The 20,166-nt window shown below is 37.3% G+C and overlaps 1 protein-coding gene across 1 annotated transcript in view; it reads right to left on the bottom strand.

Moving 5' to 3' along the window:
• The window catches only part of WDR27 (WD repeat domain 27), a 2,477,832-nt gene that overhangs the window by 2,038,788 nt on the left and 418,878 nt on the right, over window positions 1-20,166 (bottom strand). The window contains exon 6 of the mRNA XM_044072816.1: window positions 19,611-19,662. Coding sequence (XP_043928751.1) covers window positions 19,611-19,662 — 52 coding nt within the window. The remainder of the gene's footprint in view (window positions 1-19,610; window positions 19,663-20,166) is intronic.

Below are 20,166 nucleotides of genomic sequence, written 5' to 3'. Positions count from 1 at the left end.
AGGAATATCAGGATATCATGCAGCATAAAATATCAATAAATCTGGAAAAAATCAGATTACAATCCTACTCAATTAAACCCAAGAGTATGCGCAGGATTGCAATTAGATATAAACATTTAAATGAAAAAAAAGTAATATATCAGTGTATCCAACACGGTTTCAGGCATAAAAAGTCAGATTCTCTTGTAGATAAACTCTTCTTTAATAAAACACCAACATAATCATAGGATAAGCGCTTTCGCAACAATGCTTCATCAGATCCTACTACAAAAAATCAGGAAAAAGTAACTAGATATTTAAAGAACCTGTATCCAATTACATGCATACTCATTAATGATGTAATGGTCTAGCTTTTTAGAGGAGGTGATTTGAGCAACAGAGTGGAATATAAGGAGATGAATTGGACAGCAGCTCTGCAGGCACATAGACCTCCTGGTCTTAATTATACTATACCTTTAAAACCAGCACTTAAAGCTAGACCAGCTTATCCTATGATTATTTTGGTGTTTTATTAAAGAAGAGTTTTATCTACAAGAGAATCTGACTTTTTATGTCTGAAACCTTGTTGGATACACTGAACTACTGTGGATTTGTGGAAAGTTGAACAAAAAACACGTATAAAAACCAAAAGGAGAGTCCAATTGTAAATCACCCAACGCACTTTCAAAACACAAAGTGTTGAAGTAGCAGCCAAGCAGTAAGACACGAAAATGTGTGTAAATCCAAACCACATTTAATATAAAACTTCATCAGAAGGTGTATTTCTACCTGCTGCTGGTGTATTACTTCAACACTTTGTGTTTTGAAAGTGGACTCTCCTTTTGGTTTTTATACTGTGGATTTGTGATTATTTTGGTTACAGTGAATCCTTTGTTCGTTGGACTGGTAATCTTGGTTGCTGCAAAAAAAGTCATATAAAAGAAATAATATACACTAGAAATAATCTGACTATCAAAGTTACAGATCTAAAAAATATATTGTCACGTTTTAATAACCATTAAAAGAATATTAATAACTCATCTACACCTGATAAAAGTATAGACAACTTTCTTCCTAATAATATTCAAAAGAAGCTATCCAAACACAATATTAATAATATAGATAAACACTTTTCCTTTAAAGAATTAAAGGAACAAATAAAAATTCTTAAGACAAAAAAGGCACCAGGGGCTGGATGGTCTGATTCTGGAATTTCACAAAGTCTTACCTGATAACATCTTGAAAATCTTACGCAATGCATTCCAAGAAGTTAAAACTGCAGCAAACATCCCTCCCTCATGGAAATATTCTATCATCTCTCCCATCTTAAAACCAAATAAAGAGCCCAACCTTTGCTCATCATGCAGGCCAATTTCTTTGCTTAACACTGATTACAAGATATTCATGTCTATCTCAGCAGACTGATTAAATAATATTCTTTCAATATTAATCCATGAAGACCAAACCGTGTTTATCAAAAACAGAAAGGTATAAGACAATGTAATTAGATTACTGTCTTTAACAGACTTAGCAAACAAGAAAAAAATGAGCTTTGTATTTTAAGCCTATAGATAAAGCTTTCCCTAAGTTAGCCATATCTGTTTAAAGCTCTGCAAAAATACAATTTCTCCCCAAACTTTATAGCATTAATTAAAAAACTATATGAAAAGTCCATAGCCTGTGTAAAGATTGGATCTTATCTATCTAGCCCATTTGAAATATTAACAGGTACTAAACGGGATGCCCCCTCTCCCCATTACTCTTTGCCCTGGCTATTAAGCCTCTTACCTCTTATTATTTGTTAGAAATAATGATAGCATTAAAGGATATAAAGTGTCAGACAAATTATCCCCCAAGATACAACTGTTTGGTGATGACCTACTAATAGCTTCTAATGATATTAAAAATTCAGTAGATCACCTATCACATAATCTAGACTTCTTTGCAAACATCTCTGGCCTAAAAATTCAATCACAACAAATCTCAGGCACTTCTAGTGAATAAAAATGTTACTATGAAACTTAGATCAAAAAGAGACATAAATTGGGAGGGCACACATATTAAATATCTAGGTATCATTTCTGAATCTAATTATAAAAAATTACTCGCATCTAATTACCAACAACTTATAAACTCAATTACAAGTTTAATTGACAGTTGGAAACAGACTCGTCTTCACATGTGAAGACAAATTAACTTTAATCAAAATGATATTGTCACCTAAAATCTTATTAATTGGCCAAGCTCTAATAATTCCCCACCTGTCAAAATTAAACAGAAAATTAATAACTTTCCTTTCGTATCCCAAAAAAACATGAATTTCACTTCTCTGGCACACCACAAACTGGGATGAAGGAAGCATATCATTTCCAAATGTTGATTTTTTATTTAAACTCTGCGTTTATTAATCTAGTGTTGCGTTAGAATAATACATCTTATACATCATATTGGAAATCAATACATGAAACCTTATTTCTTAATAGCAATAGGACACTGCTTGAACCTTATACTCAAATACATACAAACATCTCTATATGGATTTTAAAAATGTACATTGAAAGTGAAATGTCAAAACTTGTTCTTACACCTCTTAAAAACAAATATTGCTGTTTTTAAAAAGCTTATGTTTTCTAATCAATTAATTAATAATTTATTAATAATTATGTTTCCTATTGCCTACACAAATGAATGTTTGATATCTTTTGATACTCATAAAATGTCAAAATTTAAGAAGGGTGACCTATTATATTGGAATTCATTTCTCTCAGCTAATAAAATAAGTTCTGCAGACTATTTGATCAACCGATATAGTTTGCAAAATTGTAATTGGCTGGACATCCAAACTTGTAAGGATTTTATACATTCTACCTTGTAGCCTCATTAGAGGCATACAATAAGAGTAACTTAAAAATCTTGGATTTTATCTCAACAATTAATAGCTCACCCAAGAACACTTCATACATATCTGTTATTTATAAAATTCTCATAAATAAATTTAGCAAAACAGATGTTTCTTTTTGGAATTACTCAAGTGAAGTTAATAAACAAGTATTCTCAGAAAAATATAAAAAACATTGTTTATAGCCAGTAAAGGAATCCACATCTTCCCTGTTCTGGAGTGTATATATATATATATATATATATATATATATATATATATATATATATGTATATGGAAATTTTTACATAGATGTTTTTTCACCTCACATAGACTAGCAATAATGTACAAGAAAGATGAAATGAAATGCTGGAGATGTGGACACCCTGATGGTGACTGGATACATATGGTTGTTAATTGCAAAATAATTTCCCCATTTTGGTTAGACTTTAAATATCTTTGCAAAGCTCAATGGAATGACAACTGTATAATTTTTGACTCCATTATCCTTTTCAATGTTCCTATTCCTGAATTCTAAAACCAAACATTTTTACTATGGTCTATCCTCTCTATAGCAAGGAAAATTGTTACTAAAAATTGGAAATCCCTAGCTACTCCTGTCTTTAAAGATGAGTTTATTCATCTTGTGAAATATATTTGTAAGACTGAGATTGCTACTATAAAAGCAAGGACTAACAACATAGCTCATTATTTAATTGCTTGGACAAAACTTTCTAATCTGGTAGAGAAATATCAAGTGTTCTCCTATGTATATTGCTTTTCTAATTGTTATGGATATTGTACATCATTTATTTGTTTTTCTTGTTACTATACTGTTAAGTTATTGTGTTATAAAATGAATAAAAACATTTTGGACAAAAAAAGTCTGCTTCCCAGGTAATTTTGGAGGCTACTTCTCCCTCCAGATCTGTGGTTGAAGATTCAGCCCCTGATAAGGAGTCTACCATAATACTAGAATCCTCAATGTTAAGACCAGTAATGCTGAAGAGAGACCCCATACCTGTAGTATTTACTAAATGATTGTAGAGCCTTTCTATCAAGCCAACACAAATTTTCTGCCAGGTTTTCAGAATGTAATAGAGAAATGATTGCTATCTACAGTCCCAAGGTAATGACACCAAATATTTCCTTCTCAGTCCTAACATTTCTCTTACTGGCACAGAAAATCTAGCATTTTAAAGGTACAGTTTTGCTGTCAATGTCCAAAGACTTGTCAGTTATTGAGATAATAGTGTCAAAGCTGGCAGTGACAAACTTGGTATTGAAATTCTTGACTTCAGTATCACTGTCAGTTTTAACCCGCCTAATGTGGATGCTTCTTGACCTTGATACTGACTCCTGAGTCAGTTGTTGTGAGTGAGTCTTTGGTATTATCTTGTCCACTATGTTCTTAGCACTGATGTTGCCTTTTGTTTTGATGGCTGTGAATCAGGCCAAAGTCAATTCTGGATTGAAGCCAATATAAATGCAGCTCTCTCTCTTCCAAGTCACCACTATTCTTTGATGAGGCATACTCTCACATCATGTGGTGCACCAATGACAGCTTTTTCCTTCACTCCAGATTCTTCCATTTCTGAGTTTCAGGCCCCAAAGTTGGTCATTCAAGACAGACAAAGACAGTTCAGCAACACCCAGACCATTTCAGATCTTAATAGGAAGTCTTCCGCTTTGTCTGATTTCATCACTTACAAAGGTGCAAGGGAAGACAATATGCAAAAAGTCACATATCACCCTTCCACGGAGTTTTCTGCTGCTGGTCTGTATTATTAGGAAGACACAGATTTAACTGTGTTTCCCCAATGAACTGAAATTTGTGGAGGCACTGCAGATGATATATTAGGGCATTGGCCAACTGGCTACATGTCCTCCTTACACTGTGCACTGCAGAAAGCCTTTCAATCCACCTAAAATGGTGGGCTCCCTAGAGGCTAACAATCTTAAGATTGCTACCAAGACTGCCTGAGAGGACCAGCACATGGTAGTCCCAGTCCCTTAAAAGCAGATCAGATTCTGTATGCTCCAAGAGAATGATGTTTGTGGCTTGAGACTCCACTTGGTTCCAAAACCCCAGAGCTCTGTGGTTCACAAGACAGGTAAGGAATCTACAGTGGGAGATTGTTTGGAGAAGTGTATATATATATATATATATATATATATATATATATATATATATATATATACATTTGTAGTACCTACTGAGGAATTTCAAGTAAATGAGTCTGATAAAATGCTCCAAACCACAGAGCAGTTGCCTGATGGTCCTACAAAAAGAAAAAAGTCCAATCCAAATTAACAACTGTATTTACTACGTCAAACCTCATGGTATATGCAGCATATAATAAAGGTTCTGCCATGGCCACTGACATAGCTGCCTGTCAACAGATATGACTCCAGTTAATCAAGTCTACTGAGGACACAAAAGCAACCTACATTAATACCCCTTTCCAAGGACAAGTTTTGTTTAGCCCTAAAATGACAGCATATATGGAAAACAAGGACAGGATTCTCACTACTGTTAAAGTGACACTTCAGCATCCTCAAAAAATGTGTCCTGAAATGCAGAGGTGGTATCATCAGATATGGTTCAGGCATGGGCAAAAATAGAACAAATAACAGTATAGAAAGATCTGTTAAAACTAGTAATCCAATTTCCAGAGAGGTTGCAGGTTCCGTGGCAAGAGTAGTCATTAGGCAGGAGTATTCTGCCTTCAGGTGGCCAGCAACAACCCATGAAATACTCAGCTGCTCCACTCTGGAGTTAAGCAAGATCATTCATCCCTTCACCTGTGAATGTGGTTAACTATAACAATGGTCAGGTGGGGGAAGACGATCATTCACAGGAGTTACAAACAAAGTACCATTTCTTTCTGCCTAGTTTCCTCATCCACTCTTCTGCTGGACATACAGACCCCATAAAAGAAAACAGCACACATAGAGTTTATTTATTTATTTATATCAATTTGATAACCAGGTATGTGGGCTGATCAGCTTTAACCCAGGCCCACACAGGCTAAGATGCAATGAGTAGCAACAAAGTGAAAGCATGCATTAATATAATATAATATAATATAATATAATATAATATAATATAATATAATATAATATAATATAACAACCTGACAAAGTACAAATACACCAAATAATGTAAAATTCCTATGGGAAGTACAGAGACAGAGAGAGAGAGATGAATTATGTTGAATGCAATATAATGCTGAGTTAACTATTGTCTTGGAAGCATGTATAGCAGGAGTCTTTATATAGATACTCCTTTAGTTTTTTCTTGAAGTAGGATAGTATTTTCTGATTTCTGACATCTGTAGAAAGTCACTTCCATGTTGCAGGTCCTGATCTTACAATTGCCTTTTCTCCAATAAATGTTTTGAGGTGGGGACTGGTCAGGGTAATTGTTTCTTCATGATTTTCTCCAGGGCTGTAATTTTGATCTCTGATGAGTAGTTTAGTTTTCAGATAGGACAACAGCCCTGTCTGATTATGTTAAATTGCAGATGTGTTGCACTGCTGTTTACCAGTAACTATCTGAATGCTTTTAATAGGTCACAATGGTGAGTTTGGACATTTGCATACATATTTTGTTTTTGGCCATTTGTGTTTAGTGGGTGTTAGAGCTTAAGTGAAGAGTTAGGAGTGGGAGGTTGTATTCAGTTTTGAGCATAATAATATTTCTAGTGGTATTGTGACATTTTGAAGGTGAAAGGAGGTGGGAGATCTTATAGGTTAGTTTCAACTGGGCTATGGTTCTAGTTACCACTTTGTCTTTGTGTTGGGAGAAAGAAAAGGTGGGTCCAAAGTTGTACCCAGGTATACTTACTCAGAAATATACAGAATTACATTTCATGAAATGTCCTTTAATACTAATGGGGAGAGGTGTCTAAGTCTCTTAAACAAAACAGCCATCCAAGAGGTCTCCCAGGCACAGATACTATTCATAGCTCTTTTTAGTTCCAGAAAAGACAATTCACTCCAGGTCAGTTTTGGATTTCAGTGGTCTAGGCACATTCATTTCCAAAAGAAACCTTCCTGTTTAGCAGAAGGAGACAGGATGCGGTCTTTAGACCTCCAAGACATACCTTCACATCAAAATTGTCAAGACATCTGAGAGGTATTTGTGCTTCAGTGTCACAGCCAGTCATTATTAGCTTTGGACTCCTCAGTTTGGTCTTACATCAGCCTCCTCCAGGCTGTTCACCAAATGCATGTTTGTTTTTGCAGCATGTCTGCCTGCAGGTAGCCAAATTGTTCCCATTTCTTGATGACTGGTTCCTAGCTGCATCCTCTATAAATCATTTAGTAACACTGATGAAGTTTCTGTTACATTCTTTGAGTATATTGTTTAATCTCACAAAATCCTAGCTGCATCCTGCACAGTTACTCATGCTTTAATTTGCAGCCTGGACACAGAGTCATACAGAGCAAGATGCTCATAGACAGAATTCAGGATCTTTAAACAAAAAAATGTTCTGCTCTTACTCTATCCTCAACAGCTGCAGCCACGCTTTGTCTCAAGCTACTGAGATTCATTATGGTAGTAATAACACCATGGTACCCCATTCAAAATTCCACATGACAATTTCAGTGGACCCTTTGGATTCAGTGTTCTCAGAATGCAAATCCTCTAGAGTTTTAAATCGACAGCTCTCAGGCCAGATGGTGATGGTTGGACTTCCCTTCAAGGCAATGTGTATGCAGTAGCCCACGGTTGGAGTGGGGTATTTCATTTCAATGAACAAACAGTTCAGTCTGCCTGAGCATCATAAGGACTTTCCCTTCATGTCACTGTAATGGAGATAGCAGCAATCCTAATAATCCTCCAGGCATTCCAAGACTCCCTACCAGTGGAAGTTCTAACATTCCAAATGGACAATACAGCAATCATGGTATATCAACAAGCAAGGAAGAACAAGATCTTACCTCTTACACTGAGAAGCTATAACAGACTGGGAATGGGAACATCCAGGAACCAGTGCCTGGGAAGCTATAAGAGACTGGAATAGGCAAAATCCAGCAACCAGTTCTTAGTTACCATTCATATTCCAGGGGAGTCCATGTCCTTGGTGTACAAGCTGATCAGATGCTTTATGGTATTCTACAAACAGTCCTTCAGCACCTAAGTGATAAAGAAGATCCTCTGAAAACCTGTTTGTGTCCTCAACCAACACCAAGTATAAGGAGTTATTCTCCCTCATTCTGTCACTGGTGACACCCCCGCATGAATGCTCTAGTCCCCAGTTGACCAGTTGGACTCCTTCACTTTCCCCTAATTTCCCCTGATTAAGAGATTTATCCAGAAGGCAAAACTTAAAGCCAAAATCATTCCCATAGCTCGTTACTAGTACTGACAAGTCTGGTTCTCACTTCTTCTGCATCATCTACTTAAGAATCCTGTTCTCTTGAATCCACAGGATCAGTGCTGCTTATTTTTATTTTGTTTTATTTTCATTGTTAACCAAGGTAGTGCACTCATCCAGATGGACCATTTGTAGATACATCCCAGGAAGAACAAGGAAGAAAGTATGAAAAACATAAAATATTATATGAGAGTAAAAACACAATACAAACCTTCAAGAAATATGCAGATCCATTTGTTAATATGATGAATAAAAACTGTCTCAGTAATATGACATATGCAGTACTCACTTTGTATATTAGATTAGGCAAGTCTAAACCAGACACTTGCTTAGAATATAGTCTCTGTCAGGAGATATAAAACTGCGGTTACACAGTGAACCGCATGATAAAGAGCTGTTCTTTGGGCCTCAGGCTTACAATGTTCTCAAACAAGCTCCAGAACAAGGGGAAGACTATAGAAGGTTACACCCTCACTGTTTAAGTATAACAAGAATTATCCATCAAAACAAGGACTCTTCTACTAGAATCAAGGAAAAGGAAAACAATCCGAAGGTAGGAAGTTCTACTAGAAAAGAAGGACACAGTAAGAGGACAGAGAGAGATACAGGGGGACCTACAGGGTCCTTCCACCTCTACAGAGCAGCTATGAAAACAACAGTACCTTACCTCCCCCAAACCACAATACCTTGCATTGGCTCTATTTCTTACTCAACCCCCAGCCCTTGTACAATGCTAAGAGACAAACTGACCACATTCCTCCAGGAATGGCTAAACATAACCATGGACAAACTGGCATGAAGTATAATTTCCAGGAGTTACAAACTTCAATTTTACACAAGCCCACAAAAGAGAGGAACAACATCAAAAATCAAGAGCATCTGATAAAATTCATCTTAGAGAAAAGGTTAGCACAGGTCGTCAAAGAAAAAGTTTGCCAAGGTCAAGCAGCAAGATGTTTTTATTCCAGATATTTTCTCATTCCAAGGAAAGATGCAGACTGGAGTTCCATTCATGATTTGTAAGCATTGAAAATTTACTGAAAAGCCCCAAAATTCAACATGATGACTGTATGCACTAGTTCCCATTATTAGCCTCTAGTTACTCATGGTAACATTGGATTTCAAAGATGTTATCTACATATACCAATATTCAGAGGTCACAGACAATATCAAAGCTCTGTAATACGGGGGGGGGGGGGGGGCAGCACTTCCAATTTACCTTCTGCCCTTTGGTTTTAACTAATGTATCAACAGTACGTAGCAAATGCTTGGTCTCAGTGACAGCACTGACAGCATACTACAAAACCAAGGGCAAGAGCATTCATACCTTACTGGGACTACTGCCTCATCCAGACTCAGTCAATGCAGAAGATACAGATTACAATGAAATACACTCTGCGGTGTCTCACCACCCCATGAATCACCCCCAATCACCAGAAGTCTAATCTGTGCGCCAGTTAGAAGGTAATCTTCCTAGAAGCTTTTCTGGACAAAAGATCTGCAGAACTTTCCTCCCAGTGAAAAAGCATGAATTCTGACAGCCTTAACCCAAACTATGGTAGAAAATAATCTCAGTAACCTTTCAGGCAAGTGCTCAGCCACAATGAAATCATGCACTAATATAATATAATAAATTGACAAAGTAGATGTGTATGCTTTCATTCTGTTCCCATCAGGCATTTAGGTGGTTCCTCTAGCCAACATTATATGAGAAAGTTGTAATGGCATTTCAGGAACACCTGGAACCAACAAATATAGTGCCTAGATACAACATTCCCAGTTCTGTCCTGCTACAGTAAAGAACTGCACTGGTGGGTGATTCAAATTCAGAGAAAAGTAGAGTTGTATAAGTAAACTTACCATAACGGCAGATATTCTAATAGATCACTGTCGTAGTAGCCTTATATATATATATATATATATATATATATATATATATACATATATATATATATAGAGAGAGAGAGAGAGAGAAGTAAACAGACAGTAACAGCAGCTGGCAGCACAGCAAACATATACAATCCACAGGTTATTTCAAGCAAACCACCTTCAAAGCATAAGGAGACAGCAAAATCCAGTAATACGAACTCCATTTAATAAAACAGTAAAAAAATCGGTAAGCGCTTTCACCATATAGACTATGGCTTCATCAGACCGTTATAATAAAACATTGCACTAAAAACATGTATATAAAGCAGTTCTTAATTGAAAACAATTCAAACTCACCAATCTTCACTCACACATCTCCATCTTGGATTTACCAAAACGTGATGACATCACTACACTCACTCCTTTCCTTAAAGGGAGAGTTACTCAAACAGACTATAAAATAACATTAACAAATAAATCCTGATGCATAATACCATCACTGCGATCACATACATATTTACCTAGGCAGGCCTCTCTTTTTTAATACAGGCTTTATAGACACAACACTATTAAGTCCAGAGCCTTTATTGGCTCCCAGCTTAAGTATCCACCTGAGTTCAGCCTCTTCAGATCTATTGTCAACATTACCCATCCTCATACCCACTCTTATAACATCCAAGGCTTTATACTTAAACTCATGTACCCTGCGGCTACCAACTGCATATTTAGCCAAGGCATTAGTAACATTACCTGTCCGGATGTTATATTGATGTTCCCTAATACGATCTCTGAACATACGGTTGGTTTTTCCAACATAGAACCTCCTACAGCAGTTACAGTGTGCATACATAGGCAGTAACTGTCTTTTTGGGGGGGTTAGGGGATAGGCAGTATTCCCAGATAGGACCTGTGTATCCTCACAACAACTGGCTTCTTAGTCTATTGTAAGCTACTATTTTGTCAGCTTTGAACATTAAGGTTTGGGCACAATTTGTCTTCCCTGAAAAAAAAATAAGACTGAAATTCTTTTCTTACCCATGATTTTTGTTTAGGCCACCAATGGATTAAAATGTTGGGAAAATGCTCTACAATGCATCCCAGAGCATCTGTAACCCTATGGCTTCTTGGGCCCTGGCTTATTTGAGTTACTTCCTAAATGTTTATTACTGTGCTGTCTTGGTCAGGGAAAGTGTGTCGAAAGGATGCAAAGAAAACTAAAACTAAAGCTAAACAGTAATGCAGTGAATTTTTTCCTTAGTCATAATTTCTGTTTAAGCCATCATTGGATGAAAAGGTTGTATAAAAAGAAAACAAAAATGACTTTAAAATACACTTCAGAGCATACTGAAAGCTATGACTTCTCGAAAAACTGAAAACTAAGGCAAAATGTGCAAAAAGGAAGAAAAAAGGAATGTGCATAGTCTTGGGATCCCAAGATGGGGGAAGGAGAGGGGAGGACTGCAGGGTGTGTGTGTGTGGGTTTGTTTCGGGGGGTTGACATAGTAGGCCTAGGGTAGCATTTGACCTTAGTCCAGACATGGACATAGAGATGTTGCAATATATCATTGTTGCAACTAAATGCCAGTAACTGGAAACATTCCGTTGAGATGGGCCAACATAGTATGTTATACAGGTCTGTTGTAATGTAACAGCATTATATCTACAGGTCAGTCCATATGTACTATTCCTAAATGTTTGCAGCCTGAACTAAAAGGTTACTTAAGAGTAGTGGCAGTGACAAGGTAATACTTAGACTGGTTGTGCCTAGGGGGCCCCTAACTTGACATTTTGCTGGGGGCCCCCAAAATGCTAACACCAGCCCTGGCTATATGGGTAGATTACCAAAGTTTAAGATTACGAAGGATGGAGGAAGAATTAAGAAACCATGAGCTCATGGAGAATGGTTCTAGCAAAGCTTGTTCTGGGCCTGGAAAATGTATACATTTGTAATGCTTTGTGAAAGTATGTATGGAGGAAAAATTTGCTGCCTCCTTAATACTTACAGAGTCCACCTCTTTCAAAAAAAGCCAAAACCTTGTAGAGTGAGCTCTGACCATGCCTGGATATGACTTGTTATTGTGAGAACAGCAGTAAGAAATAGCATGAGACAACCATTTAGAAACTGTCTACCTTGACACTGGTTGTTTTTTTTTTTATCTTCATAGGCAACAAACAGCTGATTGGCCTTCCTGAAGGATGTAGCTCTGTCCAAGTTATATCTGAGCTATCTGTGGACATCCAGGGTATATAAGACTCTTTCTCCCTTGTTTTAGGTTCTGGAAGTAATACAGGGAGATTAACAGCTTGGCTTAAGGTAAACTCTGAAACTACTTCATGCATCAAAAGAATGATTTGTTCTCAGAGTAACCCTATCCTTAAAGGTTGACTCATCACAAGAGCGAACTCTGATACCCTTCTTGGCAGACGTCACAGCAATTAGAAACACTGTTTTCCAAGTCAAGAAACTGAAATCAGCATAATAAGCCAATTCAAATGAATGAAGTATAACTTTCTAAAGCACAAAGTTAAAATTAAAGCACAAAGTTAAGATTCCAAGGAAGAGCCACTTGCTTTCTATGTGGACAGAGATGTAAAATCCCTCTAAGAGCAGACAAGCAGAGATGGCTGAAAGATGAATATGAAGTGCCAGAGGATAATAACTCACATAAGTATTCTAGAACCAGAGGCATCTGGACCTTACGGTGTTGTGGTATTTACCATGACACCAACTAAAAAAATCTTTCCAACTTACATATATATGATTTCCTAGCAGCAAGTTTTTTAGCTTTCTTTAGTACCTGCTGCATGTCCTCAATAAAAACATACCTAAGAGTATCAAAACTCTATCATCCAGGAAGTTATCTAAAGTGTTTTCAGTCCTGGATATATCAAAAACCACTGCCTTATGTGAGTAAATCCATTCTGTGGGGATGACTGTGGTAATTGCCCTCAGCCAATTTCAAAAGAAAGGAAAAAACACTGTTGCCTGCCCCTGAAGGGATTTACCTCTGTTATCACTGGGGGAGTCCATCTGAATATGTAGAAAAACCCTGGATATCAGTGGAAAGGGTATAAAAACATAAAGGAACATTCATTATCCATGGTAATGAGAAGGGTTCTCTCTTCCAGGCCAGCATGAAAGGAATCCTGGAGTAGAATTTCTTTAATTGTCTGTTTTGAAAGAAGGCAAACAGATCTATCTGAGCTGTTGCCACAGTTGGATAAATTCCTGGAAGACACCTGGGTATAGTTTCCATTTGTAAGGGTCAACCCTGGTCCTGCAAGCTTGACTGCTGCAATGTTTTACTCTGACTGAATGTAAGAGGCCTGAAGAGTCAAACTGAACTAAATTGTTACTTCCCAGGCCTATCATAACAAGTCTGCAAAATAGGTAAGATCTTGTACCCCTTTGTTTGTTTACATACCACATCACTGTGATGTTGTCTGTGATAACTTGCATAGGACCTGGAAACCAGAGATTATTTAAGGTTTTTAGGATATTGATCACTGACAGGCATCTCTTCAGCATTTATGTGCTTTTGAGTGTCCTGCTTGTTCCACTGACCTTGCACTTTCACCCCATCGGACAGAGCTGCCCAAGCAAAGTCTAAGGCATCCATTGTGAAGTCAGAAGGGGAGACCTGGGTTGAGAGATAGCTTGTCCACCTACTACAGTAACTCTTCTGACAAATCCCAGCACTGGAGGTTGAAAAGATAAAAGGTGTTTACTCTGAGTTCAGGCTGACCTGAAGTACCAGTGATTTTTTTTTTCAGGTGAAGTCTGACCAAGGTATTCATGATAGCTACAGAGACAATGAAACCCAGAATCCTGAGACATTCTTTGGCAGATGTCTGAGACAGGTTTGAAAATGTCAGGAACATTTCTTTGAACTAAGATGGTGTCCCTATGGTTTACTGTCATTTATACAAATGGAACATGGCCTATGTCATGCATGATAATTTAATAAAGATGTTTCTTGTTTAAAAAAAGATGTCTTTGAACATATTTACTTTGTTCAGAGGAATAAAACACTTTTCTAGGACACATCTAGAAGACTTCCCAGAAAAGTATTATGTGGGAAGGGATGACAGATGATTTCTGTAAGTTCGTTTGAAACCCCAAAATGAACAAGAGATTCTTGATAGACATCGGGGAACTAGACAACTGGAAAATGAGTCTGCAAATATAAGAAAGATGTGAATGTCTCGAAATCTGCAGTAAGCACTTACTGGAGCCAGACACTTGTAAACACACTTGCTGTAGTAAATAGATCAAAGGCAAGACAGAGAACTGATAATGTAAGCCAGACACATAAAACCTTAAGAAACTTCTGAATTCTTTGCAAATAGATATGTGAGGAGGGGGAATTAATGGTAATAAGGTTTAGAGGTTTAACATTTTGTACTTTTGAATCTTAACAAAGAGCCTGGAAAAAGAGAGGTTTAGAACTGGCCTCCAAGATTCCCTCTTTCTTTGGCACGAGAAAAATTATTGAATAAAACCATTTGCCTATCTCATCTGGAAGCACATGTGCTTTGACCCGCTAAGACAACACATGCTCCAACCCTGAAGGAAAAAGGGACATTTAGTTAACAAGAGGAGAAAATTGACTGGAAAGGAGAAATGATTTTCTACTGACAACTATAACCATGCTGGATGTTTCCGAGACCTCATATGTCTGAGATAATCTGTTGCCACTGGACAGCATGGGGACACAGACTGAGTGAGGGCTAGATTTAGAGGATAGCTGGGAGGGTGGGAATGAAGGAGCTAGAAGTCATTCTGACTTTTTGGAATGTCATTGATTCCAAGAGGTTCCCCCATTTTTCAGTAACCCTCCTTGCCAATACTGTATTTTAAAATTCTGATTGAAGTGTATTGAGATTGCTTACTTTGCTTCTTAAAAAGGGTCCTGAATTAGAAGGAAAGTTTTTACTGAAATCAATAAAAGGGGACTGAAAAATCTGGGTAACCCCAAGAATCAGTTTCCCTCTTTCATCAAATCTTTTCAGGACCTCAGCAACAGCAGAAGGCCAAACAAAATATATTTGTTCATGGGAGAATTTAAAATGCCTGCCTTAACATCCTCTTGTATGTTTTAAGAGCATAACTGACCCAGCAACTCTGGATGCATACAACAGCAGAATCAAAAAAAACACTGTAGGGAGTGTCTCTTTACTTGAGAATCAGGCACAGTTATGGAATTCAGTGAAGTTTTAACATCTGAAGGATTGTGTTCTCAAAAGAAGCCATACAAATTTTAACATATGAGCCTGGCAGTTCAGAATTCTGAAACTTAAACTGTTTTCCCAAATCTAACAAAAGCTATCCCATCCTTGTCAGAGGGAATGAGGTTAGTGTGTTAACAATATGCTGAGCATTTCAGTGGCGAGAACACTCTAAGCTTTTGGCGCATTACCTGCTGCTTTTAAGTGTCTTTCTCGAGTCATTCAGTAGTTACGGCATATGGAAGGTTCCCCGAATCTTTGAATGTTGGCTAGTGATTATATCCTAAGCAGAATATAACCTATGCAGCATAGGTTAGTGCAACAGAGATCTAATGTTGAACATCAAAGAAATGTCTTAAAGGAAACCACTTCCAATCTACAAATACCTCAAGCCAAACAATACGAAGCACATACCCTTGGTTTAAAAGTGCAAGGCACCTGAAATGCAGTTGCATATAAACCTAAAAGAAATGCTAGCAATGCAATACATCCTTTAAGTCTTCAGAACATTTTGGATGCCAGAGATCTTGGTAACAATCACAGACAACATCACAGTAATATGGTACAATAACAAGCAAAGGAATAAACATTCTAACCATCTACGCAGGGTAGCCATGCAGACTTGGAAAACTAGCCCTGGAATCCAGTCTGTTACTTACAGCAACTTATTTCCCTTCAGGGGACAACTTCCTCATAGATCAGTTACAAATGAAATTAGAGAAACCATACAAATGGATGCTGTACAGGGAAACATTTCTGGACCCTGTGAACATGTATGGTGTGCCAAATATAGTCCTATTTCCTTTTCCAAGTAGCATGAAGCTGTAAAAATTCTACTCCACAGCACCTGAAAGGAAATCTTAGGCAGTGAATACCTTCTTCATAAACTGGGGAGGTCTATTTCTGCATGCTTTCCCTTGCTCCCCAGGGTATTTCAGAAAATAAGGGAAGAGAAGCCAGAACTGATCCTGATTGCCCAGTCTGACTATGGTAACACTAATCCACTTGGCAAAGTGCAAACCTATCCTACTCATCCAGCCTGTCCTCTTGATACAGTGCAGGGATCCATCATACATCCCAACCTGTCCATAAAAAACAGTGCAACTTGGAGGGTATGAACCTACTTCTCTTTATGCGCCTATATTCAAGAGATGTGCTAAACATTATGAGGGGGAGAGGGCTAAGAAGCCAAGTACAAGAAAACCATTTCTATTGAAATGGAAGAGATTTTACCACTGATGACAAATGAGGGACCTGCAGCCACAACAGGGGATGTGTCCATGATCCAGCAGCACCACTCTTAGCTTATGTCTAGTGCTCTGGCTTACACCTCTAATAACTTACATCTGCCAGCCATCTCAGCCTGCTCTCCTTTAAACAGCCCTCCCAGCATCCATAGTACCAGCAGTTCTTTATTCTCAGGCCTCTTAGGTAGAATCTAGCTCCAGCTTGAGCTATGCATTTTTTTTTTTCTGGAAAAGTTGACATCAGTAACTTTATGAACCAGCTGCTTCTGCAGAACCTAGACACTTGTCTTGGAAGATGATCTTGTAGTAGCAATAAATTAGAATAGAAGAGCTTCTGAACTTCAAGTGCAATATGTAAACAGCCTTTCCTCATTTTTCACAATGTCAAGGTCCCCTTGCACATGCACGCTGACACCTCCTTTATGTATAAGCTAATTACAGAAATGGTCTGAACCAAGTTATTCAATTATCAGACTTCTTCTTGCACCCCCAAAACAAAAGGAAATAATTCTGCACTCCCTGAATGTGCACAGGCAGCTGAGGCATTACAGAGACAGAAAAAATGTAGAAAAACAGCAGGTCATGTCTGCATTTGCTAAAAAATAAAAAAAGTGCTGCCTTTGTCAAAACAGACCATCTCTAAATGGGTAGCACACTGCTTTCACTACTGCTACACTTTGTATGAAAAGTCTATACATGGATCAGAATCAGGTGTCATTCTACTAGGCCCAATGCTATCACCACTACTTTCCTAAAAGGGGGTAAGTGTACATGATATTTTGGAAGCAGCTTCCGGTCCTCTAACCATACCTTTTCCAAGCATCATAGACTAGACTAAATTTCCAAGGTTAGAACAGGATTTGCTTCAGCCATCCTAAGGAATATGCTGTCCTTATCAACTATGGCACTGACTGCCATCAAATCTGTAGGGACTGTCAGGTTTCAGTAGTTTTCTCAAAGGCTATGACTAAAGCAGTGAACCACACAACGAGCATAGTACAGCTGTGTGTCAAATTAACCATAACCGTAGCTGTTCAATTATTTTCCTTGAATGCAGTCCTTCCTGTTTCCTGCCCTCCATCCCATGCAAACTAGCGTCCCTAGGACAGGGGAAGGTTTGCATCCTTTCCTCTTCCTACCCTACACTTTGTCCATGCTTTGTATTGCTCCACTTTCCTGAGGTAACACAGGACAGAAAGTTTCTCCTCAGGGCTTTAACAGAATTCTGGACTCTTACTGTTGACACACCAAACCATGGTTGTGTACTTCCAAACCTTTGAGCAAGAGAGTTAAGAAATAACTTAAGATGGTCAGGCATACACCACAAATAATACAAGGAATCTGGAAACGTCTGATGGAAAGATGATGTTAGCCTGTCCAAAAGGAAAAGGTGACCAGCTCTGAAAGCCTAGTCAGATGTCAAACCTCAGCATGCAGTAAGGTTTCCTAAAGGTTATGACTGCAACAGTGACTACATCCTTTATATCTAACATTATACGAAGTTGACTACAGCTGTGCTATATGAATAGACATTTGGCACTGATGTGCTGACAACAGATACTGCTGTCTTCTGAACAACAGTTCCTTCCAAGGGTTTTTAACTCTGATATTTATTCAGTTATAGTACAGCTGTCATATATCTGACCCTAGTAATCATAAACAGTGATGAACTGTACAATAAAAAAGAAAAACACAGTAACTGAACTCCCTCTCTCTCTCTTTCTCTCTCTCTCTCTCTCTCTCTCTCTATATATATATAGTCTACATTACTTGATCAAAATTTCACAATCTCAAACAAGAAATGTAGTAACCCACTTAAGCGAAAATGCACTACATCGAAAGTGCACTTTCACAAAAGCCAATTAAAAACAAACTATTTTAAACACTATTTTGCAAGGGCACGCCCCCCCCTGCACCCCCCATGTGGGGGGCTGTGCCCCCCCAACCCTACTTAAATATACTAACTTCAAGATTGCACTACAATGGGGAAAAGGATATATTTTCTTATCCCCACTGGAATGTGCTTCAGTGAATCGGCTTTTGCAAAAGTGCACTGTCGATGTAGTGCACTTTCGCTTAAGTGGGTTCAATCTTCTGTTTGTCAAAAAAGTGTGTTTTCGACAAACAGAAGTAGACCCATATATATATATATATATATATATATATATATATATATATATATACACACACACACACACACACATATATATATATATATATATATATATGTATGTATATAGAGATAGTGAGATCTCACTCTTTATGTATAAATATATGACAATACAATAAAGTGCTCCATAACTATAATATGTTACTAAAGCACAATTCGTAACCTTTTATTTTATCTTGCAGCTTATATATGCACAAAGTAATGAAAAAAGAATACTTAATGGAACCAGCTTTAGAAAATGTCCAAAAGAGATATCATTTTGGCTTTATCATATCATCATTTTGGTTGTTTTTTATGATAAAAGTATTGGAAGATGAATTTTGACAGTAAGTTTATTTGTCTCATTGAAAGTGGAATTGATCACTAGAAGTAATCAGTTTAGTGAGCTTTGATAAAAATTGTGAAAGAAAAGACTGAGCAAAGATAAGAAGTGGGTTGGTTTGTGAGTAAGGAAATGTTAGCAAAAAATTCATGAGACGTGGAAGCTGGAGAAAACAGAAATTGTAGTAAAGAGTGGCAACAGCATCACTATAACTCACACAGAATGAAATTTCTATACTGTCTGCAATTAATTAATGTCAGAAGATAATGCTGGATATAAACGTAGTCTTAATAGCTGAACATATATAACAGAACATGAGTAGTCAAATAAAATGTATGTGATATTGTAAAACTTTCAGTGACTAAGAAAAACATTTGTTCTAAATATCAACCGTGCTGCCACATTTTGTGGTACAGACAGAAATGTACTTGTTGATGAAAGTTGTGGAAACCAGTGCAGCATATTACTTATGCACCTTTTTTTAGACAAATCTAAATCAACCAGAAGTTACTAGTAAAGCAGACAATACCTGATAACATTCCTGACTGGTACATTAGCAGACCTTTGATATGGTCCCAAATCTGCAACAAAAAATATGCAAAATTTAACATCTGTTAAAGTTAAAAAAACAGAGAAAGCTTAATAATCTATTTAACCTTTAGAAGCGGAAAAAAAGCACATAACAAATTTCTAAATTCATTTATCGTCAGGTGTTATACAGTAAATATGCAATGAAATAAAACACTGCCAAGAATATTACACAGGACCTAAACATTAGAAATAAAGCAATTAATGTGACCAAATATATTTTAATACCTATTAATAACAGGTTACAATACAGGTACAATGCTCATACCGTTCACATTTGCTAGGGTATACACAGGAATATAGCAAATAAAGGTGTTCCTCAGTTTAATGACTTTTATCAAATTTACTTTAGTTTCAGGCTTTTGATGTTCTATGAATCTATTTATTTACAGTGCCTGAACAGGCCTTGTTACAGCTGGAACTTAGACACTGGTTACGGCTACCCTGCACTGTATATGATATTAAAACAATTACAACCTTTCATCTTTGTAGTGAAT

This window comes from Protopterus annectens, chromosome 1.part0, assembly GCF_019279795.1.
Source record: "Protopterus annectens isolate FY-2018-M chromosome 1.part0, PAN1.0, whole genome shotgun sequence".
Taxonomy (NCBI): Eukaryota; Metazoa; Chordata; order Ceratodontiformes; family Protopteridae; genus Protopterus; species Protopterus annectens.
Note: the sequence above shows the minus strand (reverse complement) of the source record. Positions and strands in the feature narration are given on the sequence as shown.